Below are 24,762 nucleotides of genomic sequence, written 5' to 3'. Positions count from 1 at the left end.
CCCAGCTTCATGGAAGCCAGGCTGCCACAAGAAGCAGCTAGGAGAAACTATCCCTGAGCTGCAATGTGACTATTGCTCTCTGTCATCGCATTATCTTTTACGCTGTGGAGCCAAGCACTTTGCAACACGGACACAAACTGTGCTAGTCCCCAGAGCCCTGTCCCACTGCTGTGCTGCGGAGCAGCATTTCTGTGCTCTCTGATACAACTGCTATTGCATCAGTTCGGTGTCCTGTCCTTTTCCTAGTCCTAGCCTGCTCCTCTTCTGGCTAGAAATAGTCCTTTCTCTCCAGCTGCCCCTGTAATGCTTGACAAGGCCCTGATCAACCATGAATGGGAAGTGGGTACCTTTCTATCATCTTGATGAGAAGGGATCTACTTCACCTTGATGTGCCGTAATGTCAGCACACTACAAACCCATCTGGTGAGTGAGGACTCACCATCCCGAAACCCTGCAGCATCCCCTGGGACCGCACGGCTGTGCTTTGTCTTGCTGCAGCACAGTTGGGCATTCCTGTGTCTGCCACACGCTGCTCAGAGCACTGCCTGAGATTGCAGCTTTTCAGACTCCCTCGATGCATTAAGATGTGTTAATTGTTACCAACAACCAAGGAAATACTAGCTGAGAAAGAGAGGTCTCAAAGGATCCCCATCCCTGAGCCAGGAACACGGGACCGGCTTCAGATGAAGAGCAAGGGGTGATGACGGGCACTGCTGATATCAGACACTGCTTGAGAGCTGCCTGTAGAAGGTTGCATCCTTACCCACACAGATGGTGCCACTGGGGTCCAGCTTGCTGCCTGGGGAGCACTCACAAGCAAAAGAGCCAGCATTGTTCCTGCAGACACCATTCACACACGGGTTAGAGGTGCACTCGTTGATATCTGCAGGAAGAAAGGGAGTGTCACTGTAGTGAGCGCCACGGGACCCACTTTTCTGGGCCAGAGACCAGGGGAGATGAGAAGCAAAGAACATGAAGAAAGGAGTTTTTCAACTGTTCAGAGGATCACCAGTCCAGGCCACAGGAGTCCTGCATGTGCAACTCAAGTATGCATCATCTCAAGGGGAACGGGCATGGGCAGCAGACACCACGGAATTAGTGAGCTGCTTCAGGATTGAGGGAATGGATGGATTGAGGGTGGTGTGTGCAGCTACTGGGGAATAACGAACTTGCTCGATCAGGGCTACTATGGCTAAGACGGGAGCAGCCACAGTGCTGAATATGGCCTTCATGCACCTGTCTGAACTACATGTGAGACTACATAGCTTTTGACTTTTTTTTTTTTTTGCCTTCTTTACAGTACAGAAAATCAGTTGTGTTTTTTTTTTTCTCTAAACAGATATTTATGTGCAAAGTGCCAGTTCTGAAATGTTTGAGGACTTTGTGGGCTGGAAGCAATTTTCTCCACTCCAAACTGTAAGCTTTCAATCAAATGCTCCAAACTTACAATTTTGGTCAGGTTTTACCTAAAATTTTGGGAGCCTAGAGGAAATTGTTCTGGTTTTCAGTCACTGAAAAGCCCAGATGCTCTGGGTTTGGAGGCCCACTATTTTGAATGAAGTGTGAAATTTCCCCCTAGGAAAAAAAAAAAAAAAAACCAAACCAAACAAACAAACCCACAAACCCAAAGTCTGGACCTGCTCCAGTTCAAACCACTGTGGTCAAAAGGGAACCAAAGACACGTCAGATCTTGAACTCCCTTTCAGGCAGGACCTCAGGCCATAGCTCTTTACATTTTGTGAAGATGTTCTCCGTTGCTTCCAGAGTAACATTACCTTCACAGGTATCTGTCTCCGTCCTGAAGACAAAGCCCTTGGGGCAGGTGCAGGTATAGCTGCCAGGTGTGTTGCGGCACAGTCCATTGTCACACAGCAAACGATTGACAGTGCATTCATCAACATCTGTGGGCAGAGAGATGTGGTTTCTGAGCTACAACACAAGCTTCTTCTTGTCCACTCTTCTACTCTGCCAGCCCTCTGCCAGCCTGAGAGGCACAGAAATGCAGTACCATCCTCAAAGGAATACAACGTGGAAAGTATGTTAAATCACGTGCGAATGGTTTCTCGCATAGCACCTTGTGCTCTTCCATGTGGACAAGGCAGCGCTGAATGGGGATGGTGCTCAAGGGCATCAGCTGCTGTATCACCTCAGGCTCCTGGGCAGCTGGAGGTCTGTGTCTGGCTCCCAGCCTCATACGCTGAGCGCATGCCGCCCTCTCCCCACCAGCACTGAGCTCCTGGTTCCCTACCCAACACTGAGCCCGGCCTGCCCTGAACTCACCCACGCAGTTCTTGCCCGTGGGATCTGACTCGTAGCCCAGGTTGCAGATACAGCGGTAGCTCCCACGCAGGTTCTCGCACATGCCGTTGGGACAGATGTCTGGGTTGAGGGCACATTCGTTGATGTCTGCACAGAGAGAGAAGTCAAATTAGGTGGACCACAGCAACCACAAATACAGAAAACTTCTACACCCTAATTCACTGCTTCTTGGCGTCAATAGCCAGCTGGGGCACTCCACTGCAGAAATCCCTCCTTCCTGTCCTACCTGCCCTCCAGGTTTGACCCAGTAGGCCCTGGCGAGCCGTGTTCCTCTCCTCTTGGTGCTGTGGAGCTGGGCATGTTTGTCCTGGGGATATACAACTGATCTAGCACAGGGCTCTGAGCTCAGGAGGAGAGAACTGGATAAGAGGTTGAGGTAAGCCCAGTCTCAGTTCCATATCAAGGGCTCTCAGGTCCTTCTGTTACCTTCCTGAGTCTCCTTACAGTATCTCTATCCCAGATACTCAGGTTAGACCATTTAATTTTGGTCTATTGGAAGAGGTGGGAGGAAGAAGCTGTTTGTAAGGTGCTGTGACAGGATGCTGGGGCCAACTGGAGTAAGGGCAGAGCATGATGGACAATGTGCCCATGCATCCACAGCCCTGCCACGGGGGACCACTGCTGGGGCTAGAACAGGGCAAGGAGTACTCAGACACATTGGAGAGCATGCTGTAGGCAGCTGGGCTGGCAGAGGGTCATGTCCATGGCTTGATGGTCACAGCAAAGCCCTTCCAGTGCCGAAGTCCCTGTACCTACCAGCTCAGCCATGTTTCCCACACTGAGAGCTTCCACAGGCTCCCTGACCACACAGCCGCCAAGCTGGAAGAAGTCCTGATGAGCCCAAAGTAAATTTGCTTTCCCTATTGCTGACAAAGAACTGTCTGAAAGCAGCTTGGGCAGGCTGGAAAGGGAGAAGAGAGGATCTGTGGCCTCTGCCTGGTTCCTGGCCCTGGAGAATATGTGGTGATATGGCAGTGACAGAGAAAAGTGTTACGTTTGGGTGAGGACAGGGCCTGGGCCAGAGGCGAAGTCCTGCAGGATGTCAAAACCTCAGCTTCAAAAACTTGTAAAGTGCCTTGGACAAACTGAGAGGTTTTTTGTGCAGTTCTGCGGCAATGTGTGGTGAGTACCACAGCCCTTGCCGCCCACGTGTACGGTGGTTGGGCAGATCTGCAGGGCGTCTGGCTGGGAGAGCCATGGGCACCACTGCCACCACCCACCTCCTGCCCGTCCCCTTGTCAACAGCCCCAAGTGCCCCGGTGCACGCGGACAGTAACCCAGAAGGGTGGCAGCCAGGTGCACAGCATCTCTCCCTCTGCATCAGCATCATCTCACTGTCTTTTTGGAGCAAAGCTCTGCTGCCCAGGCAAAGAGATTTTACCATGATGAGAATCAGCCTCCCCATAGAGCAGGGCAGGTTTGTGTTTGTAGAGCCGTGTCCTCGCGGTACCAAAGTGCCAGATGGCAAGCAGCCCAGGCCAGGGCTTCCCAGACACTGCTGGCCTTTGTCTCCATACAGCTGGACTTCAGTTACATCCCCAGGGAAACACAACCCTGGAGAGCGCTGAGTGCATACAGTCCTGGCTGCAGGCAGCGATGGGCTGACCAGAACACATCTGACGTTAGCTTCTTGCTAGAAAGCATCTTATCGTTAGCCTGAGACTGATTTCGGCCAAGACACAGTGCCCTGGAAGGAAGCCCAAGAAGTCACCAGGGTTTTGCCTCTGGCTCACTCCCAGTTGGAAAGTTTTGAAAGGCCGGAGCTATCTGGCTGCTTTGCGCTCTTCCTGCTGATCCGAGCACTGCCCAGGGCTGGCAGCACAGCCGCCTGCCTGACCTCTTGCACAGCTGTCTAATTCAAAGCAGCCCCTTGGCAACGCATCCCAACACGCACTTATCACCTCTTTCTCCCTGGGAGACTGTGAACTCTCTTCTCCCTCGACCAAGGGAGCTGGAGGGCAGAGGAGGGAAACAAACAAGAGGATGCAATTGGTCACACTCTTCATTCCCATCAAAGCAGGGAGTAAAGCCAAACTTCGTGTGTGCATCCCCAGAAATGCAGTTCCCACAGGGTGCCAGGAACAAACCACTCGATTCAATACAGTCCTCAGGGATGCTTGGTCAGCGTTAACTCACGGTGCTTCAGGGAGGAGAAAAGACACACAGCACTCCTCTCCCTCTGTGCCCAAGCTCATGTCCCACCCACAGACACTCACTAACACAGAGATGGGTTTTTGTGTGCACTTACGCCCACCCAGGCTACGCAAGCTACCCCGCGCTTACTCACCAACAGCTCTCACATACACGGGCGTTAACGTGCTAACTCTCCAGCACACCCTCCACAGTGCCAAGTCTCTCATGACACATGCTCCCACACTCACATACGTGCACATGCACTCCGTTAAAAGCAGCTGAAGGAGAGCTGAGAGTGACATTAGGTGTGCCCATCTAGGATACAGCACGTGGTATGCACATACCTCTGCCATCAGCCGTTATTCCAATGCCGCTGCTGCAGAGTGCCTGGAATTCAGCTGTGTAGAGAGCACAACAGAGCCATTATCTTTTCTAGACAGTTCACGCACAGTGACATTAATTCTGGGTAATGCTGGATTTATCATTTCTTTGTTAGAATGTCAGCTGCAGGCTTCCAAGCAGTGTCTGTTTATACTTATGCAATGTGTATTTTAGAGCTGATACTCACAGTCAGCAGTCCAACACTGTGAGAATCCCTGCAATGAGATCAGCATCAGATTTGTGGATCAAGTGTAAATTTGTTGACTCCTTGGCATCCTTTCCCACTGCCTATGGCTTTCCCATGTCACTAGCAAGATGCCTAGGCCACCTCAGGGACCAGTCAGGGACTGGTCAGAGACCCAGAATGTCTCTGAGCACCTTCCTAGCTTTTTGCAAACTCAGACGGAAGAGGAACTCACCAGAGTTTTTGGCCGGACAGGGTTGGCAGGGCTCTCCAAAGCCATGGTCTGGGTTAGCACAGCAGCACTCAGACTTGGTGACTGCCCCTGGAAAGGGACGGGCGCACGTGCCCTTTTTAATGCCCCCATAGCAGGTGCTGCGCATATGGGTGTCCACGCAGACTCGTCCATCCACCCCAATAGCCAGACCCCCGAGGCACTCGCAGCGGAAGGAGCCCTCCGTGTTAATACACCAGCCATTCATACAGATTCCTGGTGTCTCGCACTCGTCGATGTCTGAAAAGAGGAAGCACAAACTGGCTGTCACCTACACACAGGCAGCAGGACACACAGACAGGGGCTTTGGGCTGCTTTGCAAGGAGACTTGGAGACTAAGAGGGAGCCAGAGGTGCAGTTTAGAGCATCAGATCCCCTGCATGCTCCCCTGGCTGTCCCTGATAGTTCAAGGGAAGGAACATGAATCTGGGCTTCTTCAGTCTCCTGAGACCCAGTCCCTTTTCAGACTAGCAGGGTCTGGTCTCTGCTCTGTTAGCAGGGCAGTGACCCAGTGAATTCACCCTCTGCACAGCAGCGTATCAAAGAAATGTTGTGTTCTCCTCCTCCTTTCTCCACTCTGCCTTCACATCCTAACCTTCCTGGCTTTGGGAGGTGGCACACAAACCATAGAGGAACGTGCTGCAGAGGTTGGGAAAGCTGTGGAGGTGACTGCTGCCAGCTTACATTGGCCATACAGAGCTCCACAGCCCTGCTTAACCTCCTTTAGAAATAGAATTTAAGCTCCAATTTGTGCTGAAGTAGTGGAGGCGCAAGACATTTTCCCTAGTGCCCATTCTGCTCTGAGGGAGTCATTTCTGGTGGAAGAGCAGGAGATGTCTGGCAACAGCTTTGTTGCTTCTCAGCTCCCCTTGGCCTCAGACACATCACAAGTCCCCAGCAACATGGATGGCAGGCTGGGAAGAGGGCAGAGACGAAGCGTGGGGACCTACGCACCAACACAGTACCGCCCATTGGGAGCCAGCACAAAACCAGGCTTGCAGATACACTTGAAGCTGCCATCCTCGTTGATACACATCCCGTTGAGGCACATGTTGGTTGTGGCACACTCATCATGATCTGGGGAGGACAAACAGAAAACAAGAGCTGAGCGTGGGAGCTGTGGCAAGACTCTCCTGTGCTCAAAAACTCTATCCTCCATCTCATGGTCAAGTTGCTTCTTAGGACAGTAGGTGCTAATACTCAAGGCAGAGTTCCCACTTCTTCTCCTGGTGAGAACTGTCCTGCGGCATCCCTGCCGCTCTTGGTACCCTAGGCAGCCGGTATAGCTCACAGCAGGACTCGAGACCCTGACTGCTGGAGAATGTCCTGCTTCCAGACCCAGCCCTGCTCATGCTCCTGGACCCCAAAACCTACATTGAGGAGCACTCCAGAAGCACTAGCACCCTTATAAAAACACCCTCCTATTTCAGTCCTTTCATTTCAAGATGCACTCTGCCCCAGAGATGAAAGGAGTACAGCACAGATTAAAGTAACCACTAGTCCCCCAGAAGGACATAGCCTCAGTTCAGTCCCAACGTCCCCAAGGCCACAGATGACAGCACAGCAGGAAAGAGCTTACCGACACAGTTCTTGCCATCAGGAGTGATTTCAAAGCCAGCGTTGCAGATACACTGGAAACTGCCATCAGTGTTAACACAGCGGCCGTTCCTACACATCACTCCGTTCATGATGCACTCATCAATATCTGGCAGGGAAATAAACATAAGAAAGTAGCAGCAGGTGGAATGAGAAGCAGTTCCAGGCAAGTGCTCTCAGACACTCAGAGCGTGCCCTGCTCCAGGATCACACTCTTCCCCTCTGTACAAACTACAGGAGGTGGAAAAGATGTGGAGAAAGCTTTCTGCATGCTCTGGAAGCAGCACTACATTTGTGAGTTTAGAGTTCCAGAATCTCAGCCTTTCCATGATGTCTTTTGTCAAACTCCTGCCCCAGGGTCCCCTTTGCAACTCAAATTATCCTAGGGCTGTTCAAGTCCACAGAGCACAAGCCCTCAGACCAACAGCCACGGACTCAGGCTTGCTACGAAGAGCCACAGAGATGTGGTCCCAGTGCATGAAGAACATAATGTCCACTTGCTCTTGGAGGCAGGGCACTGAATGTTCTGGGTAAAGACAAAAGGAAGAGGACTGTCTCACATAGGGGGTTGTTACCGACCCTTTATGCAAAGCTGGGGAAGACAGGATGAGCTATTTTATGAGCAAATTACAGAAAACCAATAGTCTGGCCCCAGCAGCAACAGATGATCCAGACACTTTGTAGACTTCTAACATGGAGAAATTAGCTTGAGAGCAGCCAGAAAATGCTCTGAATCACACATTAAATGGGGGGACTCGCACAGAAGGAAACCTCCTTTTGGGCTCTATCAACAGGAGAGCTGTGTGTAAGCAAGCCACATGGGACTGCTTCTTGTCCTGACAGCTAGAGAGGTCACAGCTGAAGAACGGCATCCCATTTTGGCACCACACATTAGAAAAGATTAAAAAAAAAAAAGGAGGAAGTTTAGAAGATAAAAGCAAGGACAATGAGAAGCTTAGAATCATTATCAATGAGAAGAAATTGAGAGACTTGCATTTGTTTAGTCTAGAAGGGAGACGACAGGGGGGTTACAAGTTGCAGTTTCCCATAATGTAAAAAATGTTGTAAAGGAGACAGTGATGAACAAATTTTCATGGCCAGAAACAGAATCACAAGAAGCATTCAGATTAAAAGATTTAGTTCAGAAATTAGGAAAAGCCTTTCACATTGTCAGGCAATTGGGAGTCCTTTTGGAAACCCCTTCATTAGAAGCCACTTGATGGCAAAATAAAAAAAAATTAAAAAAAAAAAAAAAAAGAAAAGCCAGACACTGACAGGGAAATTTGCCTTTGTTTCTTGTTCACATGGGACATTATCTCCCCATAATTTTTTTTTTTTAGCAGTCCCTCACCCAGAGCACCATCTTGCTGCAAGACACTGACAGAACAACTTTGCTACAAATCGCAATCCCAACATTGATACAAAAATTCCTCAAAATCCTATCTTTTGTCAAAACAAAATGTTGTCTTCTTTAAATAGAATTCTGCTCTTGAAAAGGACTCTGTAAGTTCCTTGATTGCTGCTAGCCAATTTAAAGACCAACAAAGGTAGAGGAAACTTCTCCTAGATAGATTTCAGAACACTTGGCAACTCCGCTATGCTGTTCTGAAATCCCATTACATGCCTGGCTGGAAGGGCTGTTTGGTGCTGAGGACTCCTCACTCTGTTTCTCCTTTACAACTACTTTCCGTTCATACCTAAGTCTGTGATAACACTCTTGCAGCACACTGTGTCCTCCCAAAAGGAGATAGAAAATACTGACCAATGCAAGCCTGTTTTGTGGGGGTGCTCTGGAAACCTTCGTGGCACTTGCAGTGGTAGGAGCCAGGTGTGTTCACGCAGTCGCCATGCACACAGGGGCTGCTGGAACACTCATCGACATCTGCAAGAAGAAAAGCCTAAGCCTGTGAGTCACCATCATGCAGGGAATGCACAGCAAGGTACCAGGACAGGCAACAAGGCTGCCTCTTGTGAGCTGCTGAGCCCATGCTTTCAACTCCAGTGCTCGGCATCCTGGCCAGCAAGATGTCTCTGGAGGGCATTTCTTCCCTGAACTGCACCACTCCGCTTGGTGCCAGGTGCAAACTTGGCAAGGGTGCACTCAATTCCACCCTCTATGTCAATGATGACAATAATTAAATAGTATTGGACCCAGAACAGACCCTTGAGGGTCACCACTCATTACTGGTTTCCACTTGGACATTGAGCCACTGACTGTAACTCTTTGGACACAGTAATCCAGCCAATTCCTTATCATCCAATAGTCCATCCACTAAACCCATATTACCCCAACTTAGCAGTAAGAATGTCACAGGGAACTATATCAAAGGCCTTACAGAAGCCCACATAGATGACATCTGTAGCTCTTCCCTTTTTCACTGATGCAGCAACTCTGTCGTCAAAGGCAACTAGATTAGTCAGGCACGATTTGCCCTCAGTGAAGCCTTGCTGGTTGGCTGTCTCTAGTCACCTCCATCTTCCATGTATTTTAACATATCATCCCTTCTGAACAGTTTATAGACATCAGTTGCAGTGCTCTTGTCGTGAGATTCATCCCACTGCATTTCCATGCTGCTTTCTAGCTGCACAGTAGCTTTCAGCATCTGTTTGTTACTCATGCTGCATGCATTGACACAGAGGCACTTCAGTTGGGCTGCCATCCCTCTCCCCTTTTTTGAGGAACACATCCTAATTCAGGCATTTCACAGGTGTTTCCCTTTTGGCTCCCAACACATCAGCAGCCCATGGCTCTTCTCTGTTGCTCAAAACTCCCTCGCCCTCTTCCCATTAAATCTAGTTTTAAATTCCAGATTCTTTTAACATAGCTCATTAACATACAGGCTCTTTTGAGGGTTCTAGGTTGCCTTCTCACAGCATCATTAGGTCCTACATGAAATAGTAGGAGTGCATGATAATCTGGAGGCTTCACCAGTCTCAGCAGCCTCTCATTGATGTTGCAAATGTGAGGTCCTGGTAGGCAGTAAACTTTTCTAGAGAAATTGTCTGGAGGTCAATTGGGTGCTTTGGTGCCTCTCAGTAAGGAATCTCCAATTACTAATACTTTACGTGCTTTTCTGGTGGCAGTGGTTCTAAATGCATGTGGGGGGCTGGATCAATGTTGCATGGTTGGCTTTTCCTGGATCTCCATTACTCAAGTGCTCTTCATTTTCCAGCCCCAGAGCACTGCATCTCTTATGTGGGGGCACTTTAGAGGAAGGGGGAAGGTTCTTCCTTCTGCTCTGAGCAGTGACAAGGGTCCAGCCTCCTTCTCGTGAGTTACCTGTGTCAGTCAGCTCGCGATTGGATTCAGGCTTACCTCCCTGTTATGTAGCCTTAAAGCAGGACTGTCGCTCAGCCTAGGACCACACACAATACCACAAACCAATCTCCCATTTACATCCCTGGATACCGTGCTGCCTATTGAGCTCCTCTTACAGCATAGCTACTTGCTTGAAGAGTTCTAGCTAGCTATACTTCCAGCTATGACATCTGCCACTGCCTTCAGGTGCTAGGAGGACTTCCAGGTGCCGGATCTCCACGAAACCTAAGGCCTGGACAGCTATTTCAGCCCTTGGGAGGTCTGCTTGGGTGGAGATGTCCGCATAGGAAGGCTGTTCCTTGCAGATGCAGTGGGTGGACACCATTTTCTTTCAGCAGGACACAGTCTCCTTACAGTTCTCAGAAAAAATAGCTCACTTATAAAATGGTAATTCTTTTGAAAGATACCATCCTTCTAATTCTAATTCCTCAGAGACCTCAAACTTCTGAGTAGGCTTCCACAGCCACCAGCTAGCTGGGATGACCGTGGGGGCTGCAGCCTAAGCCTGCGGGGTAAGCAGAGCAGGTAGCAGCCCAGTACCTGGCAAAGCACACTGCCCGTCCCATGTGAACTGCTGTCGCGGCTCCCTGATTGCTGCTGCCGGTATATGGGGCTTCCCACAATGTGAACTGGCCACGGGGACCACCAGCACCTCAGTGGTGGGATTCTGTCCGAGCAGAGACAAGCAGCTAAGCCAATGGCAATGTTGTGGTTACCAGAGGAGAGCTGTCACCCTGGATGTTCCTCATGGGGCAGATATATCCTGCCTGCCATGCTGCTTCGTTACCTGACATGAGCCCTCTATCTCCAGCCTCTTGGGAGCTCTGACTGGGATGGGGGCTGTTAGGGCAGCAGCTCAAGGTGCTACTAGGAGCAGGCATGGGGATAGCTGGAGCTGACCCTTCAGCGTTTCAGGCAGACCCTACTCACCAATGCACTCTCCGCGCACATCCTGCTTGTACCCCATGTTGCACTCGCATCGGTAGCTCGATGGAGTGGGGATGCAGCGTCCGTTCAGGCAGAGGTTAGTGAAATGCTTGCAGATGTCAATGGTCTGATTCAAAGTGGCGGTTCCTGTAAAGCACAGAGGCAGCATCAGGTAGAGGATTACAGCTCCCTTCCCTTGACTGGTCCCAGGAAGTAGGGTCAGTGAGTCCAAACACCGTGATGAATCAGTGATGCTCCTGGGCCCTGAACAACTATAGAGCTGCAGACACAAACTGAGCTGCCTCAGAAATCTCTGCAGAGTGCTGTAGTACCTGGCATGCCTCTACCTTAGTGACATGCACAAGATGGCACAGCCTCTCAGAAGCAAGGTGGGAGTCAAAATTTATCAACATCCAGTGCATTTTTACAGGCTTCAGTCCTTAGCAAGAAGCTATTTGGGGATGCACCAGAGGGGTGTCCAAGGTGGTGGGAAAACCAGTTTTGTTTTAGGGAGGCAGAGCGAGGCGGTGATGTGAAAGCTTCATTCCTATTTGGTAATTAGAAAGATACTCTGCACTGGAGCCAGCCTCAGCTCCCTTGCACTGCCAGCAGACGCTGTTTGATCTGCTTCTGGGCTCAGCATCCTGCACAGCATTAGTGTCACATCCCATCACTCCCCTCCTGTCAAAATAAACCTTGTAGCTGGCTAAGAGCACGGGTGCTTTGCTCATGTGTGCACAGCTCAGAGAAGCAGGCCGGCACACAGGTAGACATGCTGCCTGTGTTCTGAAACAGACAGCCAAATTGGGTCTGCACAGTAAGAAAGTAATTTTAATTACCAATGCTTGAACTTCCTGGGCCCATTCCAGGCAGACCTGGGATCCCGCCTTGTCCATTTGCCCCATTTGGTCCGATGCCTCCAGGTCCGTTGAGTCCTGGCCCAACACCATTGGGCCCAAATCCAGGAATTCCTGGAAAGCTCCCAGGGAACCCCGGCACGACTGGGAGTCCTTCGATGCAAAGCCTGCGGTACTCATCTGAAACAAAACAGCTGCCTTAGTGTTTTTGCAAGAGTGCCTGAACCCCCCTCCTGCCCCTGCCAGAGTGCAGAGAACAGAGGGATGGAGATGACTGGCAGGGAGCAAAGAGGGTGGGTGCTAATGTGAACAGGGCAGATGGTTGAGGAGGGCTTTAGCACCCTCCATTCCAGAGCAGATGATGAGACACAGCTTGCCAGGGTTTGGCAACCGCTTCTCGGGGTGCGTGGGACAGCTGGCGCCATGGGCTCCTTTCACACAGGAAAGGGCAGGACACAGGAGGGTGCCAGACACTGTAAAGCTCTGCCCTCCCCAGAGCTGGTGATGAAAGAAGAGAGGCAGAGAGATAGATCTACAGTGCTGTGCCTCCTCAAGGCCTCCTGCTGCCCGGGCTCACCCTCATTTGGCCCCAAGGTTCAACTATGGCGGGCGCCAAAGAGAGCTGAAGGGGTAGGAGGAAAGGGATAAATTCTTGCCTTGGCTGAACTCATCTGGCTCAACTTCAGATGAGATCCAGGCAGGAAAGCCAGCATCCCCATGTGACCTTTCTCTGGGTGTTGTGTTGATGATTCTCCACATCAAGCCTGGGGTACGACTAGGGCCATCAGAGCCATGAGTTGGCCCAGCAGCAGGTGGAGGCCCTTCCTGTTGCACTTACCAGACCCCCGGACAGGGCACATCTCTGGAGTCTGAGCAATGGCCCAGCAACGCCCTGAGTCACAGCAGCACTGCATCTTGGTGTACTGGCCAGGAAGGTCCCCGGCACAGCGGCCCCCGATCAGAGCAGAGAAACATGTCCCAATCCGCTGGTCTGCAAAGAGGGAGAGGAGAAGGAGCAACATTCATAATGTGTTATCATCACATTCTTGGTCAGATCCTGTGTGCCCATTCCCAATGGTGTCTCTTCTGGCTATCCACTGTCCCAACCTGATCTCCTGTTTTGCCCCATCCTCTCAGATCATGAGGTTCTCCAGCACGTCCATCTGGAGCCCATGAAAGCTGTAGGGTCAGGCCTCATTCCCTAGTATTAGATCTCACATTCCCTTTAGTTTCCTAAATATAAGCAGCCTGATCAAGAGCCAGAAACAGGCATAGGTGGGCAATCCCTCTCCATTGGATTCTCTACTGGGAACTGCCCTCCTTGTCCTGCAGGAATGACAGGATGATCCAGCAGAATCTGTCTGAATTCACAGAGCAGAAAACAGATGAGATCCCCTACCTCATCCCATGTTTCCTCACCTTCCCAAAGAAATGGGATTATTTACAGGTGTTTCCCTCCTCTCACTAGAGTTCCTGTGCTGATGAGAGATGGCAGGGATGGGTTCCCCCACTGACCCAACACACCAGCTGGGAGAGGGAATAGGCTGAGGGGACGTGGTCTACAGGAGACCACCGCAAACGCTGACACTTCCACTACTAGACAGACTGACCCATCCCCTCAGCCGGGACAGATATATCGTTCTGGAGTAAATACATTATGCAACGAAACTGCATCCTGGGGCTGAGATCTCCATTCTTCAAGTTCCTCCTCTGCTGTTAGTGTCTCTCTTGCTTGTTTGGATTACATTTGTGACCAAGGGTTGGCCATCAGTGCCAATACTACGGTACAACAGGCCCTTGAACTTGGTCACACGGAGTGGTAGTGTATTCTCCTCTCTCAGGCTGTTGGACCCAGCACAATATATTTTCCTCTAACGTCTGCCACTAAAACCACCTCCTTGTGATAAAAACAATCCAGCATGGACTGCTACTATTTTGAGAGTTCCCAGACAGCAAGCAGGCATTCCCCACCCATTCCTGCTCTAGGCTGAAGCCTTGTCTGCAACAGTCCTTTCCATGTTTTCACTTGTGGCACGACAGAGCTGGCAGACCAAGGTGGTCAGCAGTTTCATACACCACTTTGGTCAGGCTGGGGATCCAGGTACAACCCTCCTGGTGTCGGTCAGTGATCCTTCACGCTGAGCTAAGCAAGGACTGTTCCATAGCCACCGCTGTCCAGTGTGGTCTTGCACATCTCAGGCTGGGCTCTCCTTCCCAGACCTGATATAGGGACAAATGTCCCATGTCCCAGGCTTCCCATACGGAAGCATTCCCTGCCAGGTCCCACTGGTCTCAGCATCTCTCGCTAAACAAATAGAGCTGTTCCCAATTCCACATCCCTGCAGCCTGATCACTCCCATTCCCAAGTGGATGCCTGTTTCAGGTCATGGGTTAGTTCCCACAGCCTGGACTGAGCTGGGAGGAGAATGAGCCCTGGATGGTGGTCAAAGTCTGCAAACCCAGCCAAAGCCACAGACACCATGCCTGGCACCAGTGTTTGGTGTGTGTGGCTTCTGGACGAGGCCCAGGAGACTGAGGGTCTTTCACATGTCTAGCAGGCTCCATCTGGCACCAAGTCCTCTAGGACAACCTAGAATCTTCCACTCATTCATCTCCCATCTTTGTTTCTCAAGTAAATTAATGAGGAGGAAAGACTGGTCTGATTTGTCATCTGTGCCTCTAGACTGACATTAGCCAGCAGGCTGACACTTTCCTGAAATATAATTGAAATTAATTGTGTGGAGCTGTTTGATCTGTGGGCTGTGGTTACATTTCTTCTCTAATCACAACTCAGCAGCTTGCAGAGGACAGTGACCCCATTTAAAGCCAGGGTGACTAAACCAGCAGGTCTTTTCTCAGATACATCCTTTGCACCATTCTGCAGCACTGAGTTCAGCACGAACTATTCCCTTTTAGGAAACTTCATTCACCAAACAGACTTGCAGAAAGAAAGACAGACTAAGAGAAGGGAAACGTGAGCGAGGGGATTGAATGCAACACTAAATTAGCTCCTCAGCCTGACAAAGGGAAGTACAAGCCACATGGGTGTTTGGGTCATCCCAAGCCCTTGATCTCTGGCAAGCGGCAAGAGTGCAAGAGCAACACCCACATCTTTGCAGGTTCCAGCAGGTGCTGAAGTGGAGAAGAGGGCTGTGTTTCCACAGAACCTTGACAGGTCGATGCTCTTTAGCATCAGCATGTAGCCCACTCTTACTGCAGAAAGAAGCTGCTCTCTGAACAATCCGGGGCAGGACAGTGAGACCATTTGGAAACGCTGCACCTCAAATCCTCGATGCGAGTTTAGCTAAGTGAGGGCTTAGGGCTGAGCTTAAATGAACTTCTAGATCTGAGGGTGGTAGTTTGGAATAAACCCTTTGGGCATTAGAGAGAACAGATCCCACGTGGCTCCTTCCGACGCTTGCTGTCCCAAAAGCTGTGATACATGGTGACAGCCAGCCAGTTAATGGGTACGGATTGATTCAGAGAACACAACCTCCTTCCCCGCAGACAGACAGACATGTGCTGACAAGTTTGACAAGGCAAGGAGGTCACAGCAGTTTGTGTAACGGCGGGAATGGTCCAGCCCTTATTCATCTGGACAAATGTTTATTAAATTCAGCTGTCTTTGCTGCAGTTTGTAATGATCTCTCTCAGAAATGAAGGTCAGAACTAATTGAAAACTCATCTGGAGCTGCCTTGGGCAGAGAGAGGGGTGGATGGAAAGAACAGAGGGTCCCTGCAGTCCCTCTGTGACCTCCTGCAGGACCACCCACATGCTGGAGGTATGAGCACAAAGCTGTCGTGGTTTTGGTTTGCCTTCCTCTGCAGCTGTTAAGGGAACAGGTTTGCACAATAACCTCAGTAAATCAGTGTCGTAGTTCAGGAGAAGACCCACACCAGGAGCTGCACCCTCTGGGTGAGCCTCCAGCATGGCTAATCTCTACCTTCCCTTTTCATGTAGACGTCCTTTCTGTGGTCTGCACAAGGCATCTAAGATCTGCTGTGCACCTGCAAGAGATTTTGCAATTTTCATCCCAATTAAAACCTGATTTGCTTCTTTGGTGGTGGGGTAGGGGCAGGAAGAGACAGAGGAATATAAAGTGCTGATACTGCTTCCCAGGAGACAACTTTAAAGGGTGAGTATTTCTCTCACTTTGTGTGTCGTCATGTACAGAAACCGAGAAGCTCAAGTGACCAAACCGAAACAAACTAGTGGTTGCAAAAGGCAGTTAGCTCTGACTACAAAGGACCTGAGGGCTCAGAAGGGAGCTGCAACAGAGCAACATGCAGCCAAAGGTCTCCCACCCAAGATGTCCAATGGTGCTCGCTTTTTAAGGAAGAAGGGTGCAAAAAGGAGCCTCATACTGTGGTGAGGATAGTCAATCTGGACCAGTGATGCCATCACATGTTCTCTGTTTCTGGAAAACTGACCCATTTCATTCTTGTCTGGGTAAGATTAGACAATGGTGTCTGTCTCAGTCATGCCAGAAAGAAGGCACAAAGCATCCCTCTGTGCACAGCTCCCACCCAACTGCAATATCCACAGCACCCTTTGGCCTCCAACACTGCTGCAGCCGCGCTGTCAGAGGGCTGCAGTACAAACAGGAAAGCTCCAGCTGCTACTGCAGGACAGTTTCTTTGCTGGGAAGTGCTATAATAAATTTGCTCCCTCCCTGGCTGTTCACTCTTCTCCAAATTCACCTCCCAGTTCAACTGTTATAAGATTGAGGTATAAATGCATCCCTGAAATAACTTGACAAAAAAATTATTCTCTCTTGGAGGAAATGCTTTATAAATCTGAATGATCCAGTTTGCCGTCCAGGTCCCTGCACAGGTTTGCTATGGAGCCTTTCCTCTGGTCCCTGCAGATGTCCAGGCAGCATCACCAGCTCCCTCGATGCCTTGGGAACTATTGTGGGGCTCTGCTCAAGGTCCCTCCCCAGCTCCTTATCGATCTGTTTTGAGCCTGTGATCCTCACAGCACTTCCCTTTTGTCATTTCTTGCCACCGTAAATATTATCTCCTTGTATTTCCTTTTTCCTCTTGCCTTTTCCTTTCCCAGATAATGACCAAAGCAGGCACACAAAGGGTTCCCCAGGCAGGTGAAGTCACCAGTAACACACTCAAAACCTCCTCTGAGCCCAGGACTTCACAACGATAAGCAAGATCTGGCCCTACCCAGAAGTTTAGGCAGTAAATCTGCTGATGTTGTCTAAGAAGATATAAGACCCAAATCTCTCAGAGTTTTGCTACACTATCAGGGAAACACAGCAAAGCAAGAAATGTGGAGGAGTGCTGACTTGCAATGAACAAGGGAACACCATGTGCATGTCCAAAAATGCATCCGAAAGGCTATTTTTCTCATTTGAAAATTAGTCTTTTAAGCCGTTCTTGAAAAGCAACCCATTGTACTGAAAAGAAAAAAAAACAACTCAGGCTGCTGGAGGAGATGCTTCTGCTGCCAGCAAAACACTTGTCTTTTACAAGCATAAATGAATTAAACTGCTATGAACATGTGTGGAACTGGATTCTTTGTGTCAAGCACAGGTGGCTGAATCATTCCATAAATGTTCATTTCAAACTATGACGGACTTTCTCCAGCTACACTGCTGCTTGCGTTTTACTGAGGCAGTTAATGAGATCTGGGATCAAGTCAAGCTCAGTGTCTTGCTGTTTCAGCTGCAAAAACTACAGAAGATTATTCAAATGCAATAAAAAGGTGTTTACTTTACTAAAAAGGGAGAGGAAAGGGATGGGAATATATCAAGGCCGCCACCATAAAGTCACCACATACCCAGTGCTGGTGCCCCATGATATATGAGACACTGCGGTCATTTCCAGTCTGAACATCTGAGAGGTGGCAGTGTGACAATCTCTTCTGCTCTCTCCTGATGCTGCTCGTGCTTTAAGGGTGGCCGCATTATTTATTAATTTTCAATTTTACAAACTATTTGGTTGATTTATTTCATAGTATGTAAATCGTGGGCTTAAACTACCATAAACTCTCAAAACCAGCGCCGAAACTCCCTCAAAATATGGATCCCGGGGCAACACCCCAATGGTAACTGTGCATTTTGCCAGAAAAAATATTGTCTGTCCCAAAATGTGACAGCACATTAGCAGCATATATTAGCTCAGGGAAATGACTAGAGCATGATGTATTGAGTTCAGATGCAGTCATAGTCCACTGCAGCTAACTAAGCTCTGGACTATTTTTAAATTTGGGCTTTCTAATTTTATTTAGTTTCCATTTCTTGAAGCACTTGGTTTCAAGGAAAGTGGGGAAGTGTCCATATGACTCATCTGACAGCTGTCACACCCCTCCAGGCTTATGGCAGGCTCCAGGAAATAGGCAGGAATAGAATTTTATTCTCATTAAAATCTATCAGATTCCCAAACAAGGTGACTCCTACATCATACTTTACAACATTTTTCTATCTGGAACTGGAAGATTAATTTTAACTCCAGGTTCTGCGGATATAAAACAATTTGGAAATTATTTTTTTTTCCTGTAATAATTTCCAGGACTTTCAACAGAAAGCTGTACCTGACATTTTCCATTGCACCAACAATGATTTTTGCCTTTTCTGTAATGCTTTCTCTTTACAAATCCTCACATCCTCGCCTTTCTAAAGGTGAATGAACTTTGTGATCAGCGAGACAAACCCTGGGATTGACTAAAGTAAGTGCCCCTGCTGAGAGCAAGTAAACAGAGAGCCAATTTATTTATCACAGAAACTGTTGTCTGTTACAAAGCGAAATGGACCATCAAATATTTACAAGGCTTGGGAAGGAACTTTGATCTGTTAAACATGCAAGATTCACTCCAGGCTCTGTAGTCGGGAGGCAGGACAGCTCATCAGTCTGGGGAAAGCTTGCCCGGCTTCATGCCAGCTCTGGGAAGCTTTGAAATACAGACACCTTGAGCCAAACCAAGCTGGGGGTGAAGACGAACATCAGAGCCAGTGGAGCAGCACACGCCAGCCCCACCGAGCCCTTCAGACAGTCTGCAGGTTGGGGACTGCAAGAGTGTGATTTCCGTACAAGCCTGGGAGTCGTTTTGTTGCCAGAAACCAGGTACTGTGGGAGGAAGGTGGGCTACAAGGTAATGTGTAAGAGCTTAACGTGCAGCCTTGTAAACCTGCAGGTTCAGCACGGGCGCAGGGGCAGTGTCTGCAGTGCCCTGCACTGCGCTTGGGAAGCACCTTTTCTTCCACGGGCTAGAGAGGGGATCCAGACAAGCAGCTCAGTGCAAAGCAACTCACTCCACTCCTGAAAGCCTGAGTTCAGTGAGATGAAGCCAATCAAGTTCACAGCCCTGCTGATTATTAGCTTGGGGCAAGAGGGATTTATGAGCCATTACCTGTGGTCTAAGCAGGAAGAAGGAGGAGATGATAAAAGTCACCATTTATTTGCACTGGTTATGCAAACACTTAGGGTAAACCTTTCCCCCACTTCACCTCCGCAAAGCAAGCCAAAGAATGTGCGGTCATGTTCCCCATCACTGGGTCCCTCTTTGCTCCAGGAAGGCTTGCATGCCTTCCCTAGGACTTACACACTCCACAACCACAATTCCATCATAGGGGAGTACTGGTGTCTCTCTTCAGCTGACATCTAATGCAGGAGAAAAGGGGTAGCTTCTGGGATTCTCCCAATAGCTGGTGCAGTTCTGTGAGTAGGAGCACAAGGATCCTTCCTCAAGCAGACCACTGTCCCAGCCAGACACCTTCCACCCCAGTCCTCCTCCCAGGTCCTCAGCAACCCCTTCTCAAACACTTCAAGCACTGAGGCCCCTGCTGTCCAAGTTACGGAGATAGAGAAAGCCCTGCTCTGCAACATCATCAAAACCTGTGACCAGGATGGACAGTGTCAGCCATGGCAGGGAAGGACAATCCATGGAAAAGAGCATTTTTCAGCTATTGCAGGAACAATGTGCCCTTTGATTTGCAAATCTGGTGATCACCAGACAGTGATTTGCAAATCATCAGGTCTAGGTTTCAGACTGTGATCTCTCCCTGTATCTGTGTTCCTGAGATCAGTTTAGCGTCTTACCAAGGCAGCGCGATCCATCAGGGCTGGTCATGAAACCGCGTGGGCATGTGCACACGTAGCTGCCTGCTGTGTTGGTGCACTCACCGCCGTCACACACGCTGGGGATTGCGCCACACTCATCCACATCTAGAAAAGAACAAACCAACAGTGATGATATTTCCCCACAAACCATCTCCTCCCCTACCTGTAGTGTCAATCTGGGACCAGGTTTGGGATCACAGAGGACAGTAGCTGGTGTTACGGGTTGTCATGGGATGCCTGAGACCATAAGTGGCCCCCTCGCAGTGGATCAGTATGGAAAACAACATTCCCCCAGAGGTGAAGCCAATTGGTGATGGAATGTTCAATGATAACGCCTCTGCGATAACATATTTAAGAAAGAGAAAAATAAAAAAAACAAGAACAAGATGTGAAGAAGCAGAAGTGGGGAGTAGAGAGAGGGAGACGCGAGCTTCACGGACTCCTCTGCTTATTCCTCCTGACAGCGTAGGTCTTTCGGCAGGCTGATCTAAAATGCTGAGCTCCCTGGAGTACAAAGGAAGCTTCAGGACAGAAACACATCTGTGCAGGTGCATGACTGGCTGGACAGCGGGGTCGTCTGTGGAGGCTGCTCTGAAAGCAGAGACAACACCATGTTTTCAAAAAGCACTGGGCTCCTGCAGTATTCACCAAATTTCTCTGTACAGGAGGAATTTGGTTCAATTTTAGGTACGTTCAGGCACCCAAATACAGGTGACAAGGCCTGTGTACTATCAGTAAGGCAAGGGGGTCTGGACATAGCACTCTAAGGGTTCAGCTCCTCAATCCTGAACCCTATTTCAGTGTGAACCGATTTGCATATCAATGCCATGAGCATGCCATAGTTTGAAGTATTTATCTCTTCACAAGGAAGATTAGTGAGACAGAGATATACACTAACCCTCAGAGAGATCACACCTAATTATCCACGGCAATCAAAGAAACACCATCCACATGCGCAAGTCCTGCCACACACTCCTTCTGCAGCAGCCTACTGCCGTGCGTGTGACCTTATAACATACCAGTGAGGTGCACCTCTCTGGATTTAAGAGCACGGAAAAAAAGGACACTGCAATAAGATTTTGTCAAGGCGCAACAGCTGGACTCAGACATCAGGAGGGCCTGGCAGCCCCAGTGCCTATACACATGGTAATGATTGCAGAAAGGTTACAGAAGTACCAGAATTCAGAGACATTCACCCCGGTGCTGTAGCTTCTGCCATTTGAACTCACGACATGCTCTACAAGCATCTGTCTGGTGTGGAGATATGGCAGACCCTCACCACGAGCTGAACATGGAGACTAGCCCTGTTGCCAAGGTCCTGGACGCCTGAGTCTGTATGCTGAAACAAGTCATCTACAGTTGAAATCTTGCTCAGAGTTACATTTTCATCCATGCTGGAAGAACTGAGCTGGAAAGATAAGAAACTATAGCGTTTGCTTGAGAACTGTAGAGTTCTCCAAAATTTCCAGGCCATTTATATTATAACCTTGAGAAAATTCTTGAGTTAATTATTTCTTTGGCTCTTTTTATACTGAGCATTTAAAGAGCTTCATATCCTTGTGAAAGTTCTGGTTAACAATAGATGGGAAACCACACAGAAAGCCTGAAAGCTACAGCTTAACAAAAGTCAAACTGCAATAGAAAAGGGTGAGGACAGAGGAGAAAATTCAACAGAAAAGGGTGAGGATAGAGAAAATTCAGCAAGTACCTATACAGATGGTACAGAGAGAGACCACTTTTGTGTGCAGCTATCATTTGGGACCTGAAACTTGGAAAAATCAAAGGGAACAGAGTGGCAAATCAGCTATTTTGAAAAGGTTCTGAATCTGTTTTCAACAAATTTTGATCAAAATGTCAATATAATAATAAGAGAGGTTGTGGGTCCCCATCCCTGGAAGCGTTCAAAGCCACGTTCGATGGGGCTTTGAGCAACCTGGTCTGGCGGAAGGTGTTCCTGCCTATGGCAGGTCGTTGGAACGGGATGATCTTTAAGGTCCCTTCCAAACCAAACCATTCTGTGATTCTATAATTAAACTTACAGGGCCCAGCCATGCTTGTGGGGCATTTAAATCTAAGGACTTGTGTGGGAGCAGGGTTGTAGATTTTTTCCTATTGCCAACTGAAATCTGTTTCAGAAGCTGAGATGGAATTAGATCCAACCTCTAATTAATCCACCTAAAGCAGGTGGTTGGTGGTCATGGTCCAGATGGTGGTAAAAGGCAGAAGGAATATTTGCCCAATAGTTTTCATAGTGGTAAAAAAAGTGTCTTGGCAATTGGCAAAATAACTTATTTCTGCTAAGCACCTTTATTTATTGTATTTTAAATCTATCATGCTGTTGTGAATGGATAAGGGGATTTTTATATGCAATTTAGATGCTGCCTGGGGCTGGCAGGAAAGTAATGAAAAGGAACTGGTCAAAGTCTGCTCCTCTGAGAGGATTTTTCTGATGTGAACAGCATAACAGCCTTGCACAGCCTGATGGCATTAGCATGTGTGGAGGCTAGAGTTGCTGCAGGGCAAAGATGAATCTGCAAAAAAAAGGCAGAATAGCAAAGGCCTCTCATCTGGGAGTGGGGATGGAAGATGCCTTTGCAAGAGCTCATCTAGCAGATTTCAGTGATGAAGGTAGCATACACACATGGAAAAGAGTTACCTGAACCCACCTCATCAGAGCAAGGGAGGGACCAGAAAAAGTCTGTGCTGGGAGACAAAAGACCTGGCTGTGATGATGGATGTGAGCCACAGTGACAGATCTGAGACAGGGGCAAGAAATTTCTGTAAGAAATAGGTGTTGGCTACCAAGAGGGGTGGTGAGCTGTGTCCTATCTAGTGGGAAACAGAAAAATTTGAGTTAGGAAGGAATGTCTGACTGCAATCTTGCAGTGCCATGCAGTGGCTAGCGATGCTAGTGCAGCCCTGAAGATGTATGGGGAGGAACAGTGAGCAGAAGCAGGTAAGTGATGTTATCTCTCAGCTAGAGAGGTTCCTGGATGCCACAGCTCTGTGCGGTGCCAGCTCTTAAAAAACAAAATGGGTGGGTTCAGAGTCTAGGGGGACAATTCAAGGCCTGGAAAAACCTGCCTGACATTAAGGGATTAGCAGGACTCAATTCAATTTATCCAAGAAATCGTAAGGATGCAATGGGATCACAGAAAAGAGACACAAAAAGATGATGGTGAGGGTGCAGTGCTCTGCAGTCTCAAAAAGAGAAGAGGAAAAATGAAGCTGAGACATTATAAATTCAGGTTGAACAAAGCAAAAATATTTACACCAACAGTAAATAATCTTTGGCCTACGTACCCAGGGATAAGGCTAGTTCTCCAAGGCTTGGGATGGCTTCAACTCACCTGTGAAAAGTTTCCCTAGCACAGGTACAAACCCAGGTGAGGGCAAGGGCATGAAACCTAGCTGCACAGAGGTGACTCTCAAGGCGTAAGTGTTGTCCTCAGTTCTCCAGAAACATCCTCATAAATTTCACATTCCTCTCTAAAATTACAAAGTTGCCAGGAGCCTTCTGCCATTGTGTCCCAGACACTGTGACCCCACTACACCAGCCTTTGGCTGCAGGGTGGGACAGCCTTGGACATCTGATTATGACAGTTAATTCACATCACCACAAAGCCCCCATCTTGTTCTGTGGGAAAAGAGGTATAAGAGGGTCTACACTGTTAGAGGAAAAGACTGCAGAAATGATCTGGACAGTGGTGCATGTTGAGTTGTGGTGAGATGTGTTAGACAGTTACAGAGCAGGCATCTCCATCAGAGTTTTTTCTAGGTGCCATTTACACTCAGCAGAAAGAGACAGTCTCATCCAGGCAGTAATTCATCCCATCTGAAGGGAAATGTCTAAAGAGAGCAGAAAAGCTGTGCCGTAATAGTGATTATTTTTACGTGCACAGTGAGATACAGTGCAATGCATCCCACTCAGCTCAGCCATAGGCACTGACAACGTGCGTGTCTAAGTGAGCCAAGCCGAGCTGCCTTTTGAAGCAAAGTATGTCATACAGACAGAGACCCTCATGGATGCTTCATGTGGTCAAAGAAATGATCTTCTGTATCTCCTCCTTGCTTGCACAACCTGTGACAAACACAACTGACTTCTGTTTTACTTTGGCTGCAACTCTGAGTCCTGAGGAATTGAGCAAAACCTCAATTTCAACACACACAAAATTAAGCCCAAGTGCACAGGGCAGGTTATACACTCGTGTATCAAGAGGGGAAGGTGCATTCCTTGTTTGGATCCATGGGAACTCTAAAATTACGCTTTCAGCTAACCAAAGATTTCATCTGCTTTTTGCAAGCAGCAGAGATATCGGCTCTCTGTCCTTGCAGGGCTCCTTTAGCTCTTTGATGCTCAGAGCCCCTCCAACAGACAGACATGACCTGAAACCTCGACAGGCAGCAATGCAAATCTACAGAAAACACTTCCCCCACCTGGGGCCCTGCAGCGAAAGAGATTTTATCACTACAGCCTGCTCTCTCATTTAATTACAGGCTTGTGTTTGGTTACAATTTGCAGAACACTGGAAGGGAAAGAGCTTTATGAAGCAAAAGCTGGTTGTACTATTAGAAATAACAGCTTAAAACTTCTGCATAGCTCTCCTGAAGTTCCCTGTATCAGAGATCTGGAGGCCAGCTGACAGGCAGGCATCTTATTAGATCAATATTTATGCCATAGCATCAGTCATCCAAGAAAAAG

The 24,762-nt window shown here is 48.7% G+C and overlaps 1 protein-coding gene across 1 annotated transcript in view; it reads right to left on the bottom strand.

Annotated features, from left to right (window-relative positions):
* Nucleotides 1–24,762, bottom strand: part of LOC104476163 (fibrillin-2) — a 109,990-nt gene that overhangs the window by 32,773 nt on the left and 52,455 nt on the right. The window contains exons 8-19 of the mRNA XM_086767064.1: nucleotides 20,040–20,165; nucleotides 12,826–12,978; nucleotides 11,970–12,167; nucleotides 11,134–11,277; nucleotides 8,647–8,766; nucleotides 6,868–6,993; nucleotides 6,243–6,365; nucleotides 5,253–5,528; nucleotides 4,797–4,850; nucleotides 2,281–2,406; nucleotides 1,776–1,901; nucleotides 764–883 (exon numbers count right to left, since the gene is read on the bottom strand). Coding sequence (XP_086623190.1) covers nucleotides 764–883; nucleotides 1,776–1,901; nucleotides 2,281–2,406; nucleotides 4,797–4,850; nucleotides 5,253–5,528; nucleotides 6,243–6,365; nucleotides 6,868–6,993; nucleotides 8,647–8,766; nucleotides 11,134–11,277; nucleotides 11,970–12,167; nucleotides 12,826–12,978; nucleotides 20,040–20,165 — 1,692 coding nt within the window. The remainder of the gene's footprint in view (nucleotides 1–763; nucleotides 884–1,775; nucleotides 1,902–2,280; nucleotides 2,407–4,796; nucleotides 4,851–5,252; nucleotides 5,529–6,242; nucleotides 6,366–6,867; nucleotides 6,994–8,646; nucleotides 8,767–11,133; nucleotides 11,278–11,969; nucleotides 12,168–12,825; nucleotides 12,979–20,039; nucleotides 20,166–24,762) is intronic.

The sequence above is a fragment of the Chlamydotis macqueenii genome, chromosome 26 (genome assembly GCF_036417535.1).
Source record: "Chlamydotis macqueenii isolate bChlMac1 chromosome 26, bChlMac1.mat, whole genome shotgun sequence".
NCBI classification, from domain to species: Eukaryota; Metazoa; Chordata; class Aves; order Otidiformes; family Otididae; genus Chlamydotis; species Chlamydotis macqueenii.
The sequence above is the reverse complement of the archived record's forward strand: the minus strand, read 5'-3'. Positions and strand labels throughout refer to the sequence as shown.